The sequence below is a fragment of the Mesoplodon mirus genome (assembly GCF_964341445.2).
Source record: "Mesoplodon mirus genome assembly, chromosome: 3".
NCBI classification, from domain to species: domain Eukaryota; kingdom Metazoa; phylum Chordata; class Mammalia; order Artiodactyla; family Ziphiidae; genus Mesoplodon; species Mesoplodon mirus.
Window position 1 is genome coordinate 10,019,075 of NC_138978.1, and position 16,918 is coordinate 10,035,992.

General features: G+C 43.1%; 1 protein-coding gene across 1 annotated transcript; it reads left to right on the forward strand.

The window, feature by feature from the left end:
* The first annotated feature begins 4,681 nt into the window (after positions 1–4,681).
* LOC309799069 (melanoma antigen preferentially expressed in tumors-like) lies at positions 4,682–9,574 on the forward strand. Its single transcript, XM_082612097.1, has 4 exons — positions 4,682–4,754; positions 5,738–6,047; positions 6,499–7,071; positions 8,316–9,574. The coding sequence occupies exons 2-4, from the start codon at positions 5,761–5,763 to the stop codon at positions 8,887–8,889; spliced, it is 1,434 nt and encodes a 477-aa protein (XP_082468223.1). The 5' UTR covers positions 4,682–4,754; positions 5,738–5,760; the 3' UTR covers positions 8,890–9,574.
* Positions 9,575–16,918: the final 7,344 nt, after the last annotated feature.

Sequence of the window (16,918 nt, forward strand, 5' to 3'; positions counted from 1 at the left end):
CTGAGGTCCCCAGTTCACTGTAGTTTCCAGATATACTCTTGAATCTGGATTTCATGCTAGATTTTTTTTTTTTTTCTTGAACCAAGGTTCCGATAGTCACTGGAGTAGGAACAACTTGGATACATGCAGTTTCTGTGGCCTAGGTCCCCAAATCCCACTTTGGTGTCATCCCACCCTTTGCCCACTGCAGGAGTGGGTGAACAGTTTCCTTCTCTCCCAGTCTCAGGTCAAATTGCCTGGGCATCTTCCTACATGAGACACAAACCCCACAAAACCCGGGGCCAGACAGGGGGTGAGTGAAGGATTGCAGGCAGGGACCATGGAGACCTGGAGGGCATGGGTCCCCACATCAGGGAAGCTGCCTCGCAGTTCATGCCCAGTGATACCCCTTAGGGATGTGGGTTCAGTGATGCTACATTTTTCTTTTAAGATTTTTTCTTCAAGGGATATTGGGGAGTAAATTATAATAAAAAACTTGATTTTTAACCTCTGGCCACAAATCTTATTTGTTAAAACATTGTCCCAAAACATGCCTGTAGGAGTCTCTTGAGCCCCACTGTTGAGAGGCCTCCAGGGGAACTACCCCCCACCCCAGAACACAAGTTCTCCACCTGTTTTGCTGTATCCTACAGAAAAAACAAACTTCTGGTTGACCTGTATCCTGTATTTCTCCACACTCTACCTATTTGCAGGGAACTGCCCATTGCTGACTTCATTCTGGCAAAGAAGACATGCAGATGGCCAACAGGTACTTGAAAAGATGCTCAGCATCACTAATCAGGGAAATGCAAATCACAACCACAAGGAGATATCACCTCACACATTTTAGAATGGCTGTTATCAAGAAGACAAGAGATAACCAGTGACAGTGAGAGTGTGAAGAAAAAGGAGCCCCTGTGTAGCTACTGTGCTGGGAATGTAAGAATGTGCAGACAATGTGGAAAACAGTATGGAGGTACCATAAGATCCAGCAATTTCAGTTCTGGGTATATATATGAAGATAATGAAATCACTTTCTCAAAAAGATATCTGCAGCCCTAAGTTCTCTGCAGCATTATTTACAATAGTCAAGAAAGGGAAACAACCTAAGTGTCCATCAATGAATGATGAAGAAAATGTGAATATATATATAATACATATATATTCATATATATATATATGAATATTATTCAGGCTTAAAACCATAAAAAAGAAAAAAATCCTGCCATTTTCAACAATATGGACAGATCATTAGGGCATTATGTTAAGTGAAACAAGTCAAAGAAAGATTTATGGGGAAATGAATAAAGGTGGTCAAAAGGTACAAACTTCTAGTTATAAAATAAATGTGTCATAGGGATGTAATGTATAGCATAGTGACAAAAGTTAACAATTCTGTATTGTGTACTTGAAAAAAATGCTAGGAGAGTAGATCTTTAAAGTTCTCACCACAGGAAAACAATTTAACTATGTGAAGTGATGGGTGATAACTAAACTTATTGTGGTAATAATTTCACAGTGTATACATATATCAGATCATTATGTTGTACACACTGAAAAAGAGGTCAATCGTATCTCAATAAAACTGGAAAAATTCTTCTAGGAAAATATGCCAAAAGAAAACTGAAAAAAGAAAAGAGTCAAGGCTTTTACAATGGAAAAGAGAAAAACAAATATTTGCACTTAGGGTTGATTTAGCTGTATAAACTTAAAGGAACCAACTGAGAAGGAATAGAGAGAGTGTGGCTGTATCACCCTGTGCTAACCCTCACCACTCAGACTACACCAGGTGTGCTTGGATGGTGTGTACCAGAATAAATAACAATATAAGAATAAAACAATCTTCCCCTAACTTTCTTCACCAGTAGGGAAAGAATTAATAAGATCATGAAAATCTTCCGATGGATCCTTCCTGAACTGCCTGCACCTCTTTGCCCAGCCTCAGTGGCTTACTTCCTGTTCTCAAGTTGCCCACGCTCTTCACTACATCAGGATTTGCACAATGCACCCATGGCTCCTACACGATCCCCTCAACTGGCATGTATACTTGTAAACTCTAAGTCAGTCTCCTGACCTTCTGTTAGGCCCACCTGTGCACATCCTTGTAAAATCCAGCTTTAGGAAGAACCCTGATTAGTCAGTTTTAGAAGAATCCACACCTTTGATACCTGATATTCCAATAATATCTGATCCAAATTCCTCACTCCCCACTCTTGGTATCTGATCACCCTGGACAGCCTTCGGTAGGAATCCTGTTACAGTGCTTTAGCCAGATTTCCCCCAGAACTGAAGTCTCCTCATAGTTATTTTCCTGCCACAAAACCCCCTGCTTGTTGGTTGTGAATCCCCAAATGTCTTCATTGTATTGTGAATGGAGACCAGTTCCATACTGGTGTATCTTTTCCTCTGTTGCAATAATCCTGAATAAAATTCGTCTTTACCATATAAACCTGTGTCTGTCTCTGGTTTTCTTTGACACAGCTCCCACAGTTGATTACTGCTCAGACAAGAAAGCTCCTTCCCAGTATCCTGCAAATTCCCAAATATCCCAGAGAGGCTCAACTTCGAGTCTGCCCACTTTGGACCTTTCCATTTCATCCCTGGAGTTTTCTTCAGAGAATTAGTTACAACCTGCCACTCTAAAACAATGGTCTTTTGGGATCTCATGGAAACTGCAAACCCATAGAAACATCCCCACCTGAGACACTGCGATTTCCCCATTTCCACTAACATACAAGTGAAGTCTCTCAGTCAGTCCTCTCCAAAATTTAGGTTGTTTGACAACTCAGGGTTCCTTGGTTCCTTCTGATCCAGTCAACAAAGGGAATCTACCAGTTATTCATTGCATGGCAGTGGGCAGATTCCTCTACTGAATAAAACCCCAATCCACCAGGTTAAAAATGCAGAAAAATAGCAGTGACCTCTAGATTTTCTGTGAAGGTTATCTGAACTAGTGGGTAAAAAGTGCCAGCACCATTGCTCACCCAGTTTGTGTTCAATAAACAAAGATGGTTATGATTATTCTTGTTACAAATCTCACTATACTGCAACTCATTAATAAAGGTGCTTGATGGCCTGGGAGTTAAAAGTCTATTGAGTACAATTTGGTTTAGCCCAATTTTATGTAAAAGCCATTTATACCCATGGTAGAAATATGGTGAAAAGAATCTTCAGGAAAGATACCAAGATGGAGAACAATCTTCAAATAATCCTTGCCTTGGCAGCCAGTGGTATACAAGAATTCTTTGGGAACCTTATTGAATGGGGTGGGGGGAGGCATGGAAAATTCTGGGGGTGGAGGGAGGGTCCAGCTTTTTTTGTGTCCTGAAACTTCAAAAGAATCTCTGTGTGGTGTAGCTGGGGTGGAACTCATACCTGAATGTGGCAGATCCTTAAACACCAAATACAGCTTCTGAATTTTGTTTGGAAGAGGTGTTGGTATTTGTGAACAGTGCTTAATATGAAGAGAAAACCAGAATTTTATTTCTGTGCCCATTGCTATTATCTTGATCAGAATCTGTGCTGAACTTAATTAAGTTTTAGAAAACAGTAATTATCAAAATATACTTGGAAAGGGGATAATGGGACTATAGTTCAGCTTCCAAGACCCCTGGAAAATGGGTGGGGCTATTTGCCATCTGGGAATTATCCTCTGTGGGGAAAAAACCTAAAGGAAAACATCTCTTCTTAGCAGCTGCCCCGGATGGCAGGGTGATTTGTGACTGACCATGTTCATGTCTCCCCCTGGGTCCAAGTTCCCAAACAGCCCACAGTGCCCACCATCAGTGGGTCTCAGTCTTGGAAATGCCTGACTTCTCAGGGCTCCCAGCCTCTCCCTCTTCTCACATTCTCAGATTAATCTTTTCATGCCTGTTGGTTGTGCTGATCCCATCATTCTGGGAGGAAACACCGTCAGAGATGACACTGCCTCCTCTTAGCCACTCCCTTTTAATTTCTAAACTCCACCCAGAGAATAGCCTTTAAATCTTCTCCCTTCTCAGGAGAAAACAACAACAACTATGCTTTCCACTGTTTAGCTCATTCACAGTCTCCCTTTAGGAATGCCCAGCTCCATGCTGCCCAGCCCTGCCCTTCTCACTGTGATTTTGACCTGACCTCCTTCAGAGAAGCCTTGACATAGGCTGGAAAACCAACCACATCCCCAAAAGCACTTCCCTTGCTGCCTGAATAAGCTCATGATCTCCCATGTTTCTGACATGACACCTGACACTTGATACAGGGATGGATTTATTGTGTTTCCTTTGGGAACAACACCACTGTCTTCATGAAGCTGTTTTTATTCTGAGACATTCTGATAATTGTGATATGGCCAAAGATCCCCCAACACTGATGCTTTAAATATTTGTTTTTCCTATCCAATATCACAAATCGATAACCCCTTCCCTGTCTCATACCCGCAGGTATAACTATTGGTATTGGTAAAACCCAATCAATATTTGTGGAGTGAATCAAGGAACGTGCCTTTGACTCCAATACCCCTCCTTCGTTCTTTCTCTTTCCTGAATGAATATCTGATTCAATCCATTCCTCTTGAGATAGACAAAGATCCGATCAGGATTAACCTGACGGACAGTCTGGAATCTAATCAGGTATGCTTTCTGATTGGAAGTTAGTAGTTGGAAAGAAGGAAGTTGTGATTAGAAAGATCTATAAAGTCTTCATGTACCAAAGAAGAGATGCAGAATCCAGTCACCTCCTGGATTTTCCGAGGAGCCGGAGGTCCTAGCACCACCCCGCCGATGTCATCAGAGCTGGTCAGTGACATACCTCAGCTAAGGACACCCTCATCTTACCCATGATCTCTGTGTCTTGAATGGTGGCATGCAGCTTGATATGGAAGGTTTCTTATTTCTTTTCAGATAAATGGATTTAAGATTTTCGTTTTACCTCTAAGTGTAATTTTGCCTTAATCCCAAATACTTTGATTTGTGCTTTGGTTTATATTATTTTTAAATGTCTTAACCAAACAAATTTTCTTTCTTCTTTTTTTTTTTTTTTGTGGTACGCGGGCCTCTCAGTGTTGTGGCCTCTTCTGTTGCAGAGCACAGGCTCCGGACGCGCAGGCTCAGCGGCCATGGCTCACAGGGCCAGCCGCTCCGCCGCATGTGGGATCTTCCCGGACCGGGGCACGAACCCGTGTCCCCTGCATCGGCAGGCGGACTCTCAACCACTGTGCCACCAGGGAAGCCCCAGATATTCTTTTTAATGAAAAGTATCTCTTTGGAATTTTATTTCTTGACATTTAAAATATTTACTTTGTGCAAATAGCATTCATTTTAGGGGTATTTCCTTCATCTTTCTCAGCCAAGTTAACTGTGGGAATTGAGGATGGAGGCTGTGCTGGGCCACATGATGCTCCTATTCCCATAGTTTTGGGGCCCTAAGTGATGGTCTGAAAGTTTTCCCCCAAGAAAGATAAGGGACATTGTTAAGGCTCGTGGTACACACTTACCACTGGGACATGAATTAAGCAAAGCAGTGGGTGGAAATGGATGGACTAGTGGTTGCCTTTCCTTTTCTTCGGTACTTGTGAGATACAGATGATACAGGGATGTAACTGAGCCCCTGCTAGTAGGGAAAGAGTTATGGCTTTGTACCCACTGAACCTAGACTGGAATAGGGGAAAATTGAGGCTCTTCTATCACCGCGCTAAGTCCCTCTGAAGGGTGGGGAGACAATGGAGGCTTGTTCATGCTTGGCATGAAAAGGATGTCTTGTTCTCTGACGGCTTCCACAGGTTTCCTTTTGGAAAAGATCAGAATGAGTATCTGGAATCCACCCAGACTCCTGGACCTAGTGGGAATGAGCCTGCTGAGGGATGAGGCCTTGGCCTTTGCTGCTCTGGAGAATCTACCAACAGAGTTCTTCCCACCACTGTTCATGGAGGCCATCCATGGGAGACACAGTGAGACCCTGAAGGCCATGGTGCAAGCCTGGCCCTTTGTCCGACTACCTCTGGGAGGCCTGATGGAGATGCCTCATGTGGGGACCTTACAAGCAGTGTTGGATGGGCTTGATATCCTGCTTGCCCAGAAGGATTGCCCCAGGTGAGTCTGCCAGGTAGGCTGGTAGGGTCCTAGACATTGTTGAAGAGACAGCTGGTGTCATAAGAGTAGATAGCCAAGGGATGGACAAGAGGCTTCTGATGATACCAAGGAAGAAGCTCAGAGGCCTTGGACATTGCTGAGCTCACTTCGGGAAATGCCTTCTGGAAGTATAGGAGTACCTAAGATGCAGGGGAGCCTGAAAGAACGTGCCCCCACAGCCTCCTAGTGATGATTAAAGGTACTAGAAGTAGAAAACCAGAAAGAATGGAAGGGGCAAAGGAGATGGAGGAAAGAAAGGCAGAGAGGGAAGAAGAGGGCAAGGCAGCAGGTGATGTCAGGAATGTGAAGTAAAAGCACATGTGGGAAATGAGTGTTGCCTAAATTCTGAGACTGTGGTTTCATTCAGTGTGAATCTTAAACCATCCATGCCAATCTGCTGTTTCCCCCACAGGAGGTGCAAACTGCAGGTGCTGGATTTAAGGAATACTGGCCAGGACTTCTGGAGCATGTGGTCTGGATCCAATGTCCATGTGCCCTCAAGCTCATCAATGGCACCAGTGGCTAAGGACAGGTCAAGGACAGAGCAGCCCTTGGCTCCCTTGGAGGTGTTTATAGAACTTTGCCTCAATGAAGGGACCATGGATGAATTCTTTATCTACCTCATGCAGTGGGTGGAGAAGAGAAAAGTTTCCATACACCTGTGCTGTAAGAAGCTGAAAATTGTTACAATGTCCATGGAAAATATTATGAAGGTCCTGCATATGGTGCAACTGGACTGTATCCAGGAGGTGCAAGTGAATTGCACCTGGAATCTGTCCACCCTGGCCATGTTTGCTCCTCTCCTGGGCCAGATGAGTAACGTGCAGAGACTCCTTCTCTCCCACATCCATGTCTCTGCACTTGAGGAGCAGGAACAGCAGCACTTTGTCCAAATTACCTCTCAGTTCCTCAGGCTGCACCACCTCCGGGATCTCCGTATGGAATCTCCCTCCTTCCTCCAAGGTCGCCTGGACAAGATGCTCAGGTGAGGATGGCACCACTGACCGAGTAACAGAGAACACAACACTAGAATGTCACATGCGTTGTTTCCTTTGTTGCTCTACCTTGAAGTGTGGCATCACATAACCACACAAATCAAGGTAGAGGGACAAAGTGCGATAGAGGCTCTGGAAAGGGACACCATGCTAGGAAGCTATAGACTGGAGGGTTCAGATGTATCAGAGTGTTTGTGATTTCTTTCTCAGGAAGAGATGTCTTTGTTCAGGTGACTTAAAAAAAAAAAAAAACAGGTAAGAGGGCACTGAAGAGGGGAAACAAGCTCAGGCCTGAGTATTTCTAGGGAAGCTCTGTGCTCAACCATTTTGTGACCACAGTGAGCCTGTCTCAAATTACCCATCTGTAAAATGTTGCTTGTGCTCCAGATAAGGTAATTAATATACGGGAAATGCATGATTCTGGTGGTAAGGAATGGGGAGCCAAAAGCAAAATAAAAAGTGGTAGGTGGTTTGCAGATGATGCAGGGATGTAACTGAGCCCCTGCAGACTGGAAACCCCAGTTGATGATGTGGGATCTTGTCCAGATTGGTTCCCTGTTCATGTCTCCCTCCAGCCTCATCTGGCCCAGAGATATGGGCACCTGGGGCTCAAGTAGTGAGCTAAAGGCACCCTGATTTGAGCGTATTTTTTTGTTTGTTTTGACTCTAAATATGAAAATTCAGTGATGCCCACTCTTTTTTTTTTTTTGCGGTACGCGGGCCTCTCACTGTTGTGGCCTCTCCCGTTGCGGAGCACAGGCTCCGGACGCGCAGGCCCAGCGGCCATGGCTCATGGGCCCAGCCGCTCCGCGGCATGTGGGATCCTCCCGGACCGGGGCACAAACCCGTGTCCCCTGCATCGGCAGGCGGACTCTCAACCACTGCGCCACCAGGGAAGCCCCATATGCCCACTCTTGATTGAGACTCTGTGCTAGGCTCTCCTCTGAGCATGTTCTAGTGAATTCCACTATTTTAGTTCATCCGCAAAAGGAAGTGGAGTATGTTGTACCCTGCTTGACTGATGAGGAAAGAGAGCTTTCAAGATTCTGTGTACTTATCTCAGCCAAACAAAGAAGATGACAGGAGTCAGGCCAAAATGAGATTGGGCCTTCTGGGTATTGATTGTTATCAGATGGTCAAAATGACCTTGGCCTTGGGTAAATCACTTATCTCCCACCTTGAGGTCATGTTACATCCCAGTTTCCAAGACCTAATTCCTCAGTTTCTCTCCCAGGTGCCTGAAGACTCCCTTGGAGAACCTCTCAATAACTCACTGTCTGATTACAGAATCAGACTTGAAACATCTGTCCCAGTGCCTGAACATCAGTCAGCTAAAGGGCCTGGATCTGAGTGGTGTCACACTGACTGACTTTAGTCCTGAGCTCCTCCAAGTTCTGCTGAAGAAAGTTGCAGCCACGCTCCAGGAACTGGACTTAAATCTGTGTGGAATCATGGACTGTCAACTTGAGGCCATCCTGCCTACCCTGAGCCACTGCTCCCAGCTCAGGACCTTCAGCATTTGTGGGAACCTCCTCTCCATGGCCATCATGGAGAAGCTGCTGCGTCATACTGATGGACTGCCCAGTTTAATTCTAGAGCTGTATCCTGCCCCAAGGGAGAGTTACAGCTCTCTGAGAATCCTACACCTGGGGAGACTTGCCCAGCTTCAGGCTGAGCTGGTTGAGATTATGAGGAACTTAGGAAGGCCCAGGACCATCTGGATTAGCTCTAGCCCCTGTCCTCGCTGGGGCAATGAGATATTCTGTCATGAGAAGACCATTATATACTGCTGTTTTGTCCCTCCCTAGTTGGTTGCCTCTATGAAAAGCTTTCTTCTGGGCACTGGAAACCGAAAGCTAGGAAATAGGTGCATTGTGATGAGAACACAGACCTATGGTTTCAGGCATCTGCTCAACATGAATGTGAAAAGGAAAGGTGATCCAGCAGGGGTACAAGATTGAAGGTGAAAAGTTGACTCAAAGAGTTGATGGGAAATTCAGGGTGTTGGTGCTCCAGGGATGGAGTGGATATAGGGGTGGAGGAACCTTAATCAAAAGCCTCAGTTACCTTGTAAAAGGAACATAATGATACAAATCCAGCTGATTAGACATTTGTACATTCCAATGAGAGAATGCACTTGAGGGCTTGGCCCTGGAGCTAGCATACACTAAGAGATAATTCAATGAGACTTTCCCTTCTTTTCCTCTCCTAGTGGAAACCTCAGTATCTACATTCCTCTAGCTTACCCTCTATTCCTTACAACAGGGTGGAGAGCAAACCCAGGGCCTGAAATGGGTCTCACCTTTCACATGTGGACACCAATGAATCATGGTTCACTCAAGCTGCTCTATCAGCCAGTGCAGGGAGGAGGAAGGGAGGGCATAGGAGAGATTGGATTCATCTCTAGTGATAGACATTCTGAGCCTCAGGTCTCCTAGGCCACCAGCTGGTAGATTAGACAGGAGGATATAAATCGGTTTTGTAAGCAGGATTGTATACGTCAGTACTTTCTAAAAATTTTGCTGTCCTGTTAATACTAGTTGAGTTTAAATATTTGTACATTTATATGAATATTAAATACATGAAATTTCTTTGAAAATTGTAGAGGTAATTTAGTACTTGTAAAGAATGCATGTGGATTTTTGAAAAAATGTTGAACTTCCTTTGGCGTCTCAAGACAAATAAGACATGAAAACTGATTTTAAAGATCAATGAATGAGATTTTTTTCTCCTTTAAAAATATTTAGAATAATAAAATTTTAGAGCTAGGATTACAGTTATATTTTTTAAAGTAAACTTTATTTTTAAGAGCAGTTTTAGATTCACAGTGAAATTGAACAGAAAGTACAGAGAGTTCCCATTTGTCTCTTGCCCCCAAGTGTACAGCCTCCCTGGATATCCAAATCTCCCACCAGAAGAGTACATTTGCTATAATTCATGAATCTACACTGAGACATCCTTATCAACCAAACTTCATAGTTTACACCAAGGTTCACTCTTAGGGTTGTACATTCTATGGGTTTTGACAAATGTATAGTTGCATGTATCTACTAGTGTAGTATCATAATGGAGTATTTTCACTGTCCTAACTTATAAGAACCTGCCGTATAGCACAGGGAACTCTACTCAATACTCTGCAATGGCTTATATGGGAAACAAATGTAAAAAAAAAGAGAGAGAGAGAGAGAGTGTATATATGTATATGTATAACTGATTCACTTTGCTGTACACCTGAAACTAACACAACATTGTAAATCAACTATACTCCAATAAAATTTAAAAAATAAAATCCTCTTTGCTCTGCCTATTTATCTTTTCCACCCCCCAGTCCCTGGCCACCATGGATATTTTTGCTTTCCCCAGAGCTTTGCCTTTTCCAAAATGTCATATAGAGTTACAGATGTAGGAAACAATGTTATGGTTTCCTGGGTGGAAAGGTGGGGGAGGGATAGATTGGGAGATTGGGATTGACATATACACACTACTATATATAAAATAGATAACTAGTAAGAACCCACTTTATAGCACAGGGAACTCTACTCAATACTCTGTAATGACCTATATGGGAAAAGAATCTAAAAAAGAATGGATATATGTATATGTAGAACTGATTCACTTTGCTGTACAGCAGAAAGTAACACAACATTGTAAATCATCTATGCTCCAATAAAAATTTTTAGAAAAGAAAAAATGTCATATTTCTGGAATCATACAGTATGTAACCTTTTCAGATTGACTTCTTTCACTTATTAAGTTTCTTCCATGTCTTTTCATGTTTTGATTACATTCCTTGTCTGAATACACCACAGTATATTTGCTCACTCATACACTGAAAGACAGCTTTGTTGCTTCTTTGGTTTGCTGCTAAAATCATCTGTGTGCATGTTTTGTTTGGACATAAGTTTTCAACTCATTTGGATAGATACCAAGGAACGAGGCTGCTGGATCATATGAAAAGGGTACATATTACAATTTTTTTCTGTTGACAAACTTACCTGTTAGACAATGATGAAATAAAATTTATATTTTAAGGCAGGACAAGAAAAAAATTAAACATAGAAGTCTCTCTCTGTGTTTGTTTGGGCTTCCTGCCTACCTAATGTGCAATGAGCTCCTCAAAAATGGGAGTGCCTGCTCAACATTAAAGATCAATTTTTTTTTCTTCTGATGTTAGCAATGTAACTTCTTAAAAGAATAGTGTTCTTTCCCAGCTCTGTAGGGGTTCATGGTGACTTGCTGCCCACTTTGTATGTGCTTACCTGGACTATGTATCCTTGGTGAACTTTATGTAAAATATCAGGATGTCATTTTGATGTATGATCCTTTGACTCAAAAATGTATATTACTATGCCTTTGACTTCTAACTCATGGAACAGTTCCCAGGGCTTTTTGAGAATCTGCTTCCTGGGTTATAATCCTCAGTTTGGCTCAAATAAAATTCCCTTTTTCTTCTTCTTAACTTGAGAGTTAATTGAATTTTCATCAACAACATTAATAGTCTCATAAAGTGCAGGGACTGTGTCTCTATCACCCTGTGGTCCTGCAGCTGAACAAGAAGGCTGGTATGGCAGTAAATGCTTATAACTGTGGGTGCATGGACATATTTAACAACAATTTATAGCCACACGTTATTTTGCACTGAAATGCTCATTTTGGGAAAGTCAACACTAGCTGTCTACAAATAATGTAAATAAATTGGATATGGAAGAAATAGCACTTGTGGTCAATGCATTTGTACATATAAGTTGTACTTGAAAGTGTAACTGAGCAGAACCCTATGGGCCCTTCCCAGGACAGACTCCCCGTCATGTCCTGCACCTGCCTCTTGTTTGTAGAAAACCTTTATCCTCCTAGGCCTATCCTGAGTTCCAAAGAATAAACAGAAAATATGACAAAATGCAGAAACAAAGGAAAATAATCAAGCAGGACAAAATAATAATAGCTTAGCTATTAAACAAATTCAAAGACCTTTAGTTCCTCCTCAAGGGCTACAGATAACATTCTGAGCCATATCCTTGAGCTACTTTGAAAACACTGAATGAAGTGAACTCCAGGCTGACTACAAGCACATAGAGACCAGAGGGGTTGGAAGCAGAAGCTTGATGATATTTATTCCTGGTTACCTCATCACCAACTACCAGAAGAATGTCCATGAGCTGATCACACACCCTACAACGCTCTCTCTCACCCTGTCTTTAAAAACCTTTTCCTGAAAGTCATCAGGGAATTTGGGCCTTTTGAGCAATAATTGCCCCTGTTCTTTGCTTGGTGCCTGCAATAAATGCTACACTTTCCTTCATCACTCTCAGTATCAGTAGATTGGTTTCACTGCACACAGATCAGTGGACCCGAGTTTGGTTCAGTAACAAAAGAAACCTTCACTTGTTTCCCATATTTTGTTGGTTTTGCCCAAGTAAGACAGGACTATACTCTCAATGTAAAACATCCCAACAATACAGATAGAAGAAACATATCCCCTGAACTTCCTCTTCATCCCAGGCCCCTCTCCAGAGAGTTCAGTTTAGTGTACTTTCCAGACTTCTCTCTGACCTTCTGTACATTTATTTTTGCATGTGCTAACGTCTGGTTCAGCTTCCCTTATAGAAACGGTGTCTTAGTGATTCAGATCATCTTGCTTTTTTACGTTTAAAGGGGGGTCTTAAGGATCAGTCCTCATTCATATCAGCGGGCATACAGTAGTCCATAAAATGAATGGCCCACATTTTAACACTTTGCCTCCTTATGTAAATTTAGGTTGCTCCAATGTTTTGTTGTTCTCGCCAACCATAGAGTAATAAAGGCTCATGTGTGATCTCAGGACACGGGATGGGAGAGAGTGCCAGGTCTTCAATGGGGAAGAGTGTGATTCACAGAAGAGCTAGTAATTTGTTTGGTAATTAGATGTTTGTCCTGCCATACAGATACATCACTCAGATAAAGTTATCTCTTGATAATAGCTCTCTCTCTGGCCCAGGTCCCCTTTCTAAATTCTTTTAGGTAGTTCAGAGAGAGGTGAAATGCTTTCTTTGTTTGTTTCAGTCTGCTGTGTCTTCATTGCCTACAGCTCAAAACAATAAGTATACCAGTGTTGCACATTGGGAAGGGCTCTTGTTTAATCCCTTTACCTTCCTGCACTACTGTGGTCTAGGTACACATCTGCCTGTATTAAATTTAGTTTTCAGCTTATGTGTTTTTTGTCTGCCTCAATAGAATGTAAAGTCTGTACATATGAGATAACATGGTAGTGGGACATATCACATTAATTGGATGTTTCCCTGTTACCCAGAATAGCAGTTGGTACACTTTAGATACTCAGTAAACACATTTTAATTGAATGATAATTGACAAATATAATTGTAGATATTTAAAGTGTGCAATGTGGTGATGTGATATATGTATGTATTGTGAAGTGATTACCAAGGTCAAGATAATTAAGACATCCACAACCTCGTAGTTAACTCTTTTTGTGTTTGTGGTGAGAATGCTTATAAGATCTACTCTCAGCAAATTTTAAATATACAATATTATATTATTAACTATAGTCACTGTGAGTCTACTAGATCCTTGAAGAGACGCCTGAACACCATGTTCACTGCAGCGTTATTCACAATAGCCACAATATGGAAACAACCTAAAAGTCCTTTGATGGATGAATGAATAAAGGAAAAGTTGTATATGTTCATACTCGTATATTATTCAGCCATAAAAAGAAAATTCTGCCATTTGTGAAAATATGGATAAACTTCGAGGATGTTATGCTAAGTGAAGTAAGCCAGAGAGAGAAAGACAAATACTACATTGTATCATTTATATGTAGACTCAAAAAAAGGAAAAGAAAATCAATTTCTCATGAACAGAGAATAAAATGGTGGTTGACAGGGGCTGGGCTGGAGGGAATGGAGAGAAGTACATCAAAGGGTACAAATTTTCAGTTACGAGAAGAATAAATAATCCTCTTAAATGAATCGAGGAGAAAAGAGTGAGAGGGCAATACTGGGTAAGAGTATTAGGCTGTGTCACATGTGCTGGAGACACCCCAGTGAACTTGTCCAAAGAGCCCTCCCCCCACCCACCGCCACCACCAGAAGCTCCTGCCGGTCCTCAGCCCGGGACGTTAGAGGATTTTCCCACAAGAGGGAGGCCAGTACAGGTCCCTGTGCTCCTCCTTCATTTGTGCTGGACAAGCAATGGGTCCTGGTTTGACTTTCATCTCCTATGACCTTCATAAGGATTAAACTAGGCAATTTGCTGTCATTTGGATGACGGAGACACAGTAACAGACCTCATTATTTCTCATTTTCTCCTGAAAAACACAATTCTCAAAGTCTGGAAGCTGTGATGAGTGAGGAGACAAAACTGCAAAATTTCCAAAGAGCATCCCTTCCTCTGGCATAAATGTCAAGGTGAGGATCCTCGCCTTCCCTCTTAACCTGCCCCTGATATTTGCATCCAGACTGGACGCTCACCACTCTTTCTCTCTCCAGACTCTTCGCTGGCCAGACACTGTGCTCTTGTGGTGAGTACGAGAGCAGCCACTGGAGCCTAATGCCAGGCAGGGCAAGCAAATCCAGACCCTGGGAACTCACAGTCCCAAATCCAGGGCCTCAGTGTCTCCAGTGGCCTCAGACACAAATCCTCAGACTTGATGGGACATGGTCCTGTGAGAGCCAGAGGACATGATCTCTTGCTAGGCTGACATTTCTCTACTCCCACCTCATTCTGGGTCCTACACCAGCTCCCCTGGATATTCTCTGCACTCCTCTCTCTTCTCTCCTTCATGCCCTGTGGCCCAATCCTGCCTGGAGAGAGTCCCAGACATCCTCCCCACCCACCATGTCTCTACAAGCCTGTCCTTTGGGATTAATTGCCCAGACCCAGGGTAATGTTGTCATCAAGTCTTTATTGATGAGGAAGAAAGAGCAACAGCTCCTTGTTTATAGCAAGTTATTAGTGGATCTAAAGTGGAACCAGACCCTGTTGAGACTGGAGGGGACAAGGAGGGTCAACACAGAGACCTGGACTTTAAAAAGGCACAGAAAGCAAGAAATTCAGGGAAAGAAGACATTTGACTTAGGAGAGAAAAAAAGGCTTACTGGACCTGAGGAGAAATTTGTCAGCTCAAGGGCTGGGCCAAGAGAGCCACAGATGGGAGAGCCTCTGCAGGGGACTGGTCTTCAAGGTGCTCCATCACCTGTCGCACCTAGGAAGACCAGAGGAGTCAAGATCCTCCTCTGCTACCCAGGAGAGTTCACCCCTCAGCAGTCCTGTGTGCCTCAATGGATCCAGAAGTGCAGCAGGGAAACTCTACGCTTTGGGGTTAGTCATATTCTACAAAATAACTCAGTAGAATTAGAGAAGAGTTCCTTGATTTCTTCTGATCCCAGTGGAAGGGTGTCCCAGCATTCTAGCCAGGCTCCAGGTTCGAGGAGAGGTGATGTTGGTGGGCTGCAGAAAGAGAGGACTTCCAAGTCAGTTCATGCTGGAAGAGGGAACTGGAGGCACACATATATTCTAAACCCTTATGCAGAGACCTGGGAGCAGATGTTTTAGAATCTCACTTGGGATACTGTGACAGGAAAAGCAGAGCAGAACGTCCCCCTGATGGGTTCAGAGGGTAGCTCTGACCTGGGCAGCAAACAAGGTCATGAGGACATGCAACCAGGACAGGCTAGAAATGCCAGATCCACCAGATCCACTCTCACCAGACTCTGAGAGTCCTGCTGGACCCAGAATTGGGCAGGAAGGATGGCCCCTCTGTGCACATGGGCTCCCTCTTCCTCGACAGCCAGTGTGTCCCCTGAGTAAACAGGCTCTGTGTGGAGGTGGACAGAGGAGGTTTCCTCTATGCAGGAGGAAGGGAGACAGCTGGGCTTTTAAAATTTCTAGAACATTCCAACATTTTGACCCCTCCTATATCCTTGGATCTCATGGACTGGGATCCCATAGAAACATCTCCAGCTTGGACTCTGTTATTTGCCCATTTACACTGACATCATGTGAAGTTTGTCAGTCAGTTTTTCCTAATGTTTAGGTTCCTTCTGAACCCCTCACCTGAGGGAATCTACCAATTATTCACAGTGTGGAAGTGAGCAGGTTTCTCTCCCAAGCCCACACCTGAATCCACCAGCCTAAAAATGGGAAAAGAGCAGTGAACCTTTCATTTCCTGTGAAGGTTATTTGAGGTAATGGATAAAAAGTGCTGACACCATTGCTCACCAAGTTTTGTGTTCAATAAAAAAGAGTTGTTTATGATGATCATTGTTACTTATCTCACTCTACTGTAGCTCATTACTAAATGTGTTTGCTGGCCTGAGAGGTAAAATGTCTACTGAGTACAATTCAGTTTATCCCTATTTTATGCAAAGGCTGTTTATACCCATAGCAGAAATGTGGTGAAAGGAATCTTCTGGAAAGGTACCAAGATGGAGAACACTCTTCAAGTCTCCTAGTCTTCTTAGGCTGCTTTATAATTGAATTACATGGACATCACTGTGAATGGAGGAAAGGCATGGAGAATGCTTGGGGGTGGAGGAAGGGTCACACTTTCTTTGTATCCTGAAAAATCAAAAAAATCTTCATGTGATGCAGCCCAGGGTGGGAGTTATCCCTGAACATGGCAGATCCTTAAACATCAAATATAGCTTCTGAATTTTGTAGGGAAAGGCGTTAGTATTTGTGAACAGTGCTTAATATGAGGAGAACAGTATTTTATTTCTGTGTCTAATGACGTCACTTTGATCAGAATTTGTGTTGAACGTTCCTAATTTTGAGGAAGTACTAACTATCAAAATATACTTGGAGAGGGGTCAATGCAATTATGGTTTGGCTGCCAAACCC

Bases quoted from the DNA above. Each gene is read 5' to 3' on its own strand.
- LOC309799069 (XM_082612097.1), top strand. From the start codon at position 5,761: ATGAGTATCTGGAATCCACCCAGACTCCTGGACCTAGTGGGAATGAGC. The intron at 6,048-6,498 runs GTGAGTCTGCCA...TTTCCCCCACAG, and splicing joins GCCCAGAAGGATTGCCCCAG to GAGGTGCAAACTGCAGGTGC. The intron at 7,072-8,315 runs GTGAGGATGGCA...TTTCTCTCCCAG, and splicing joins CGCCTGGACAAGATGCTCAG to GTGCCTGAAGACTCCCTTGG.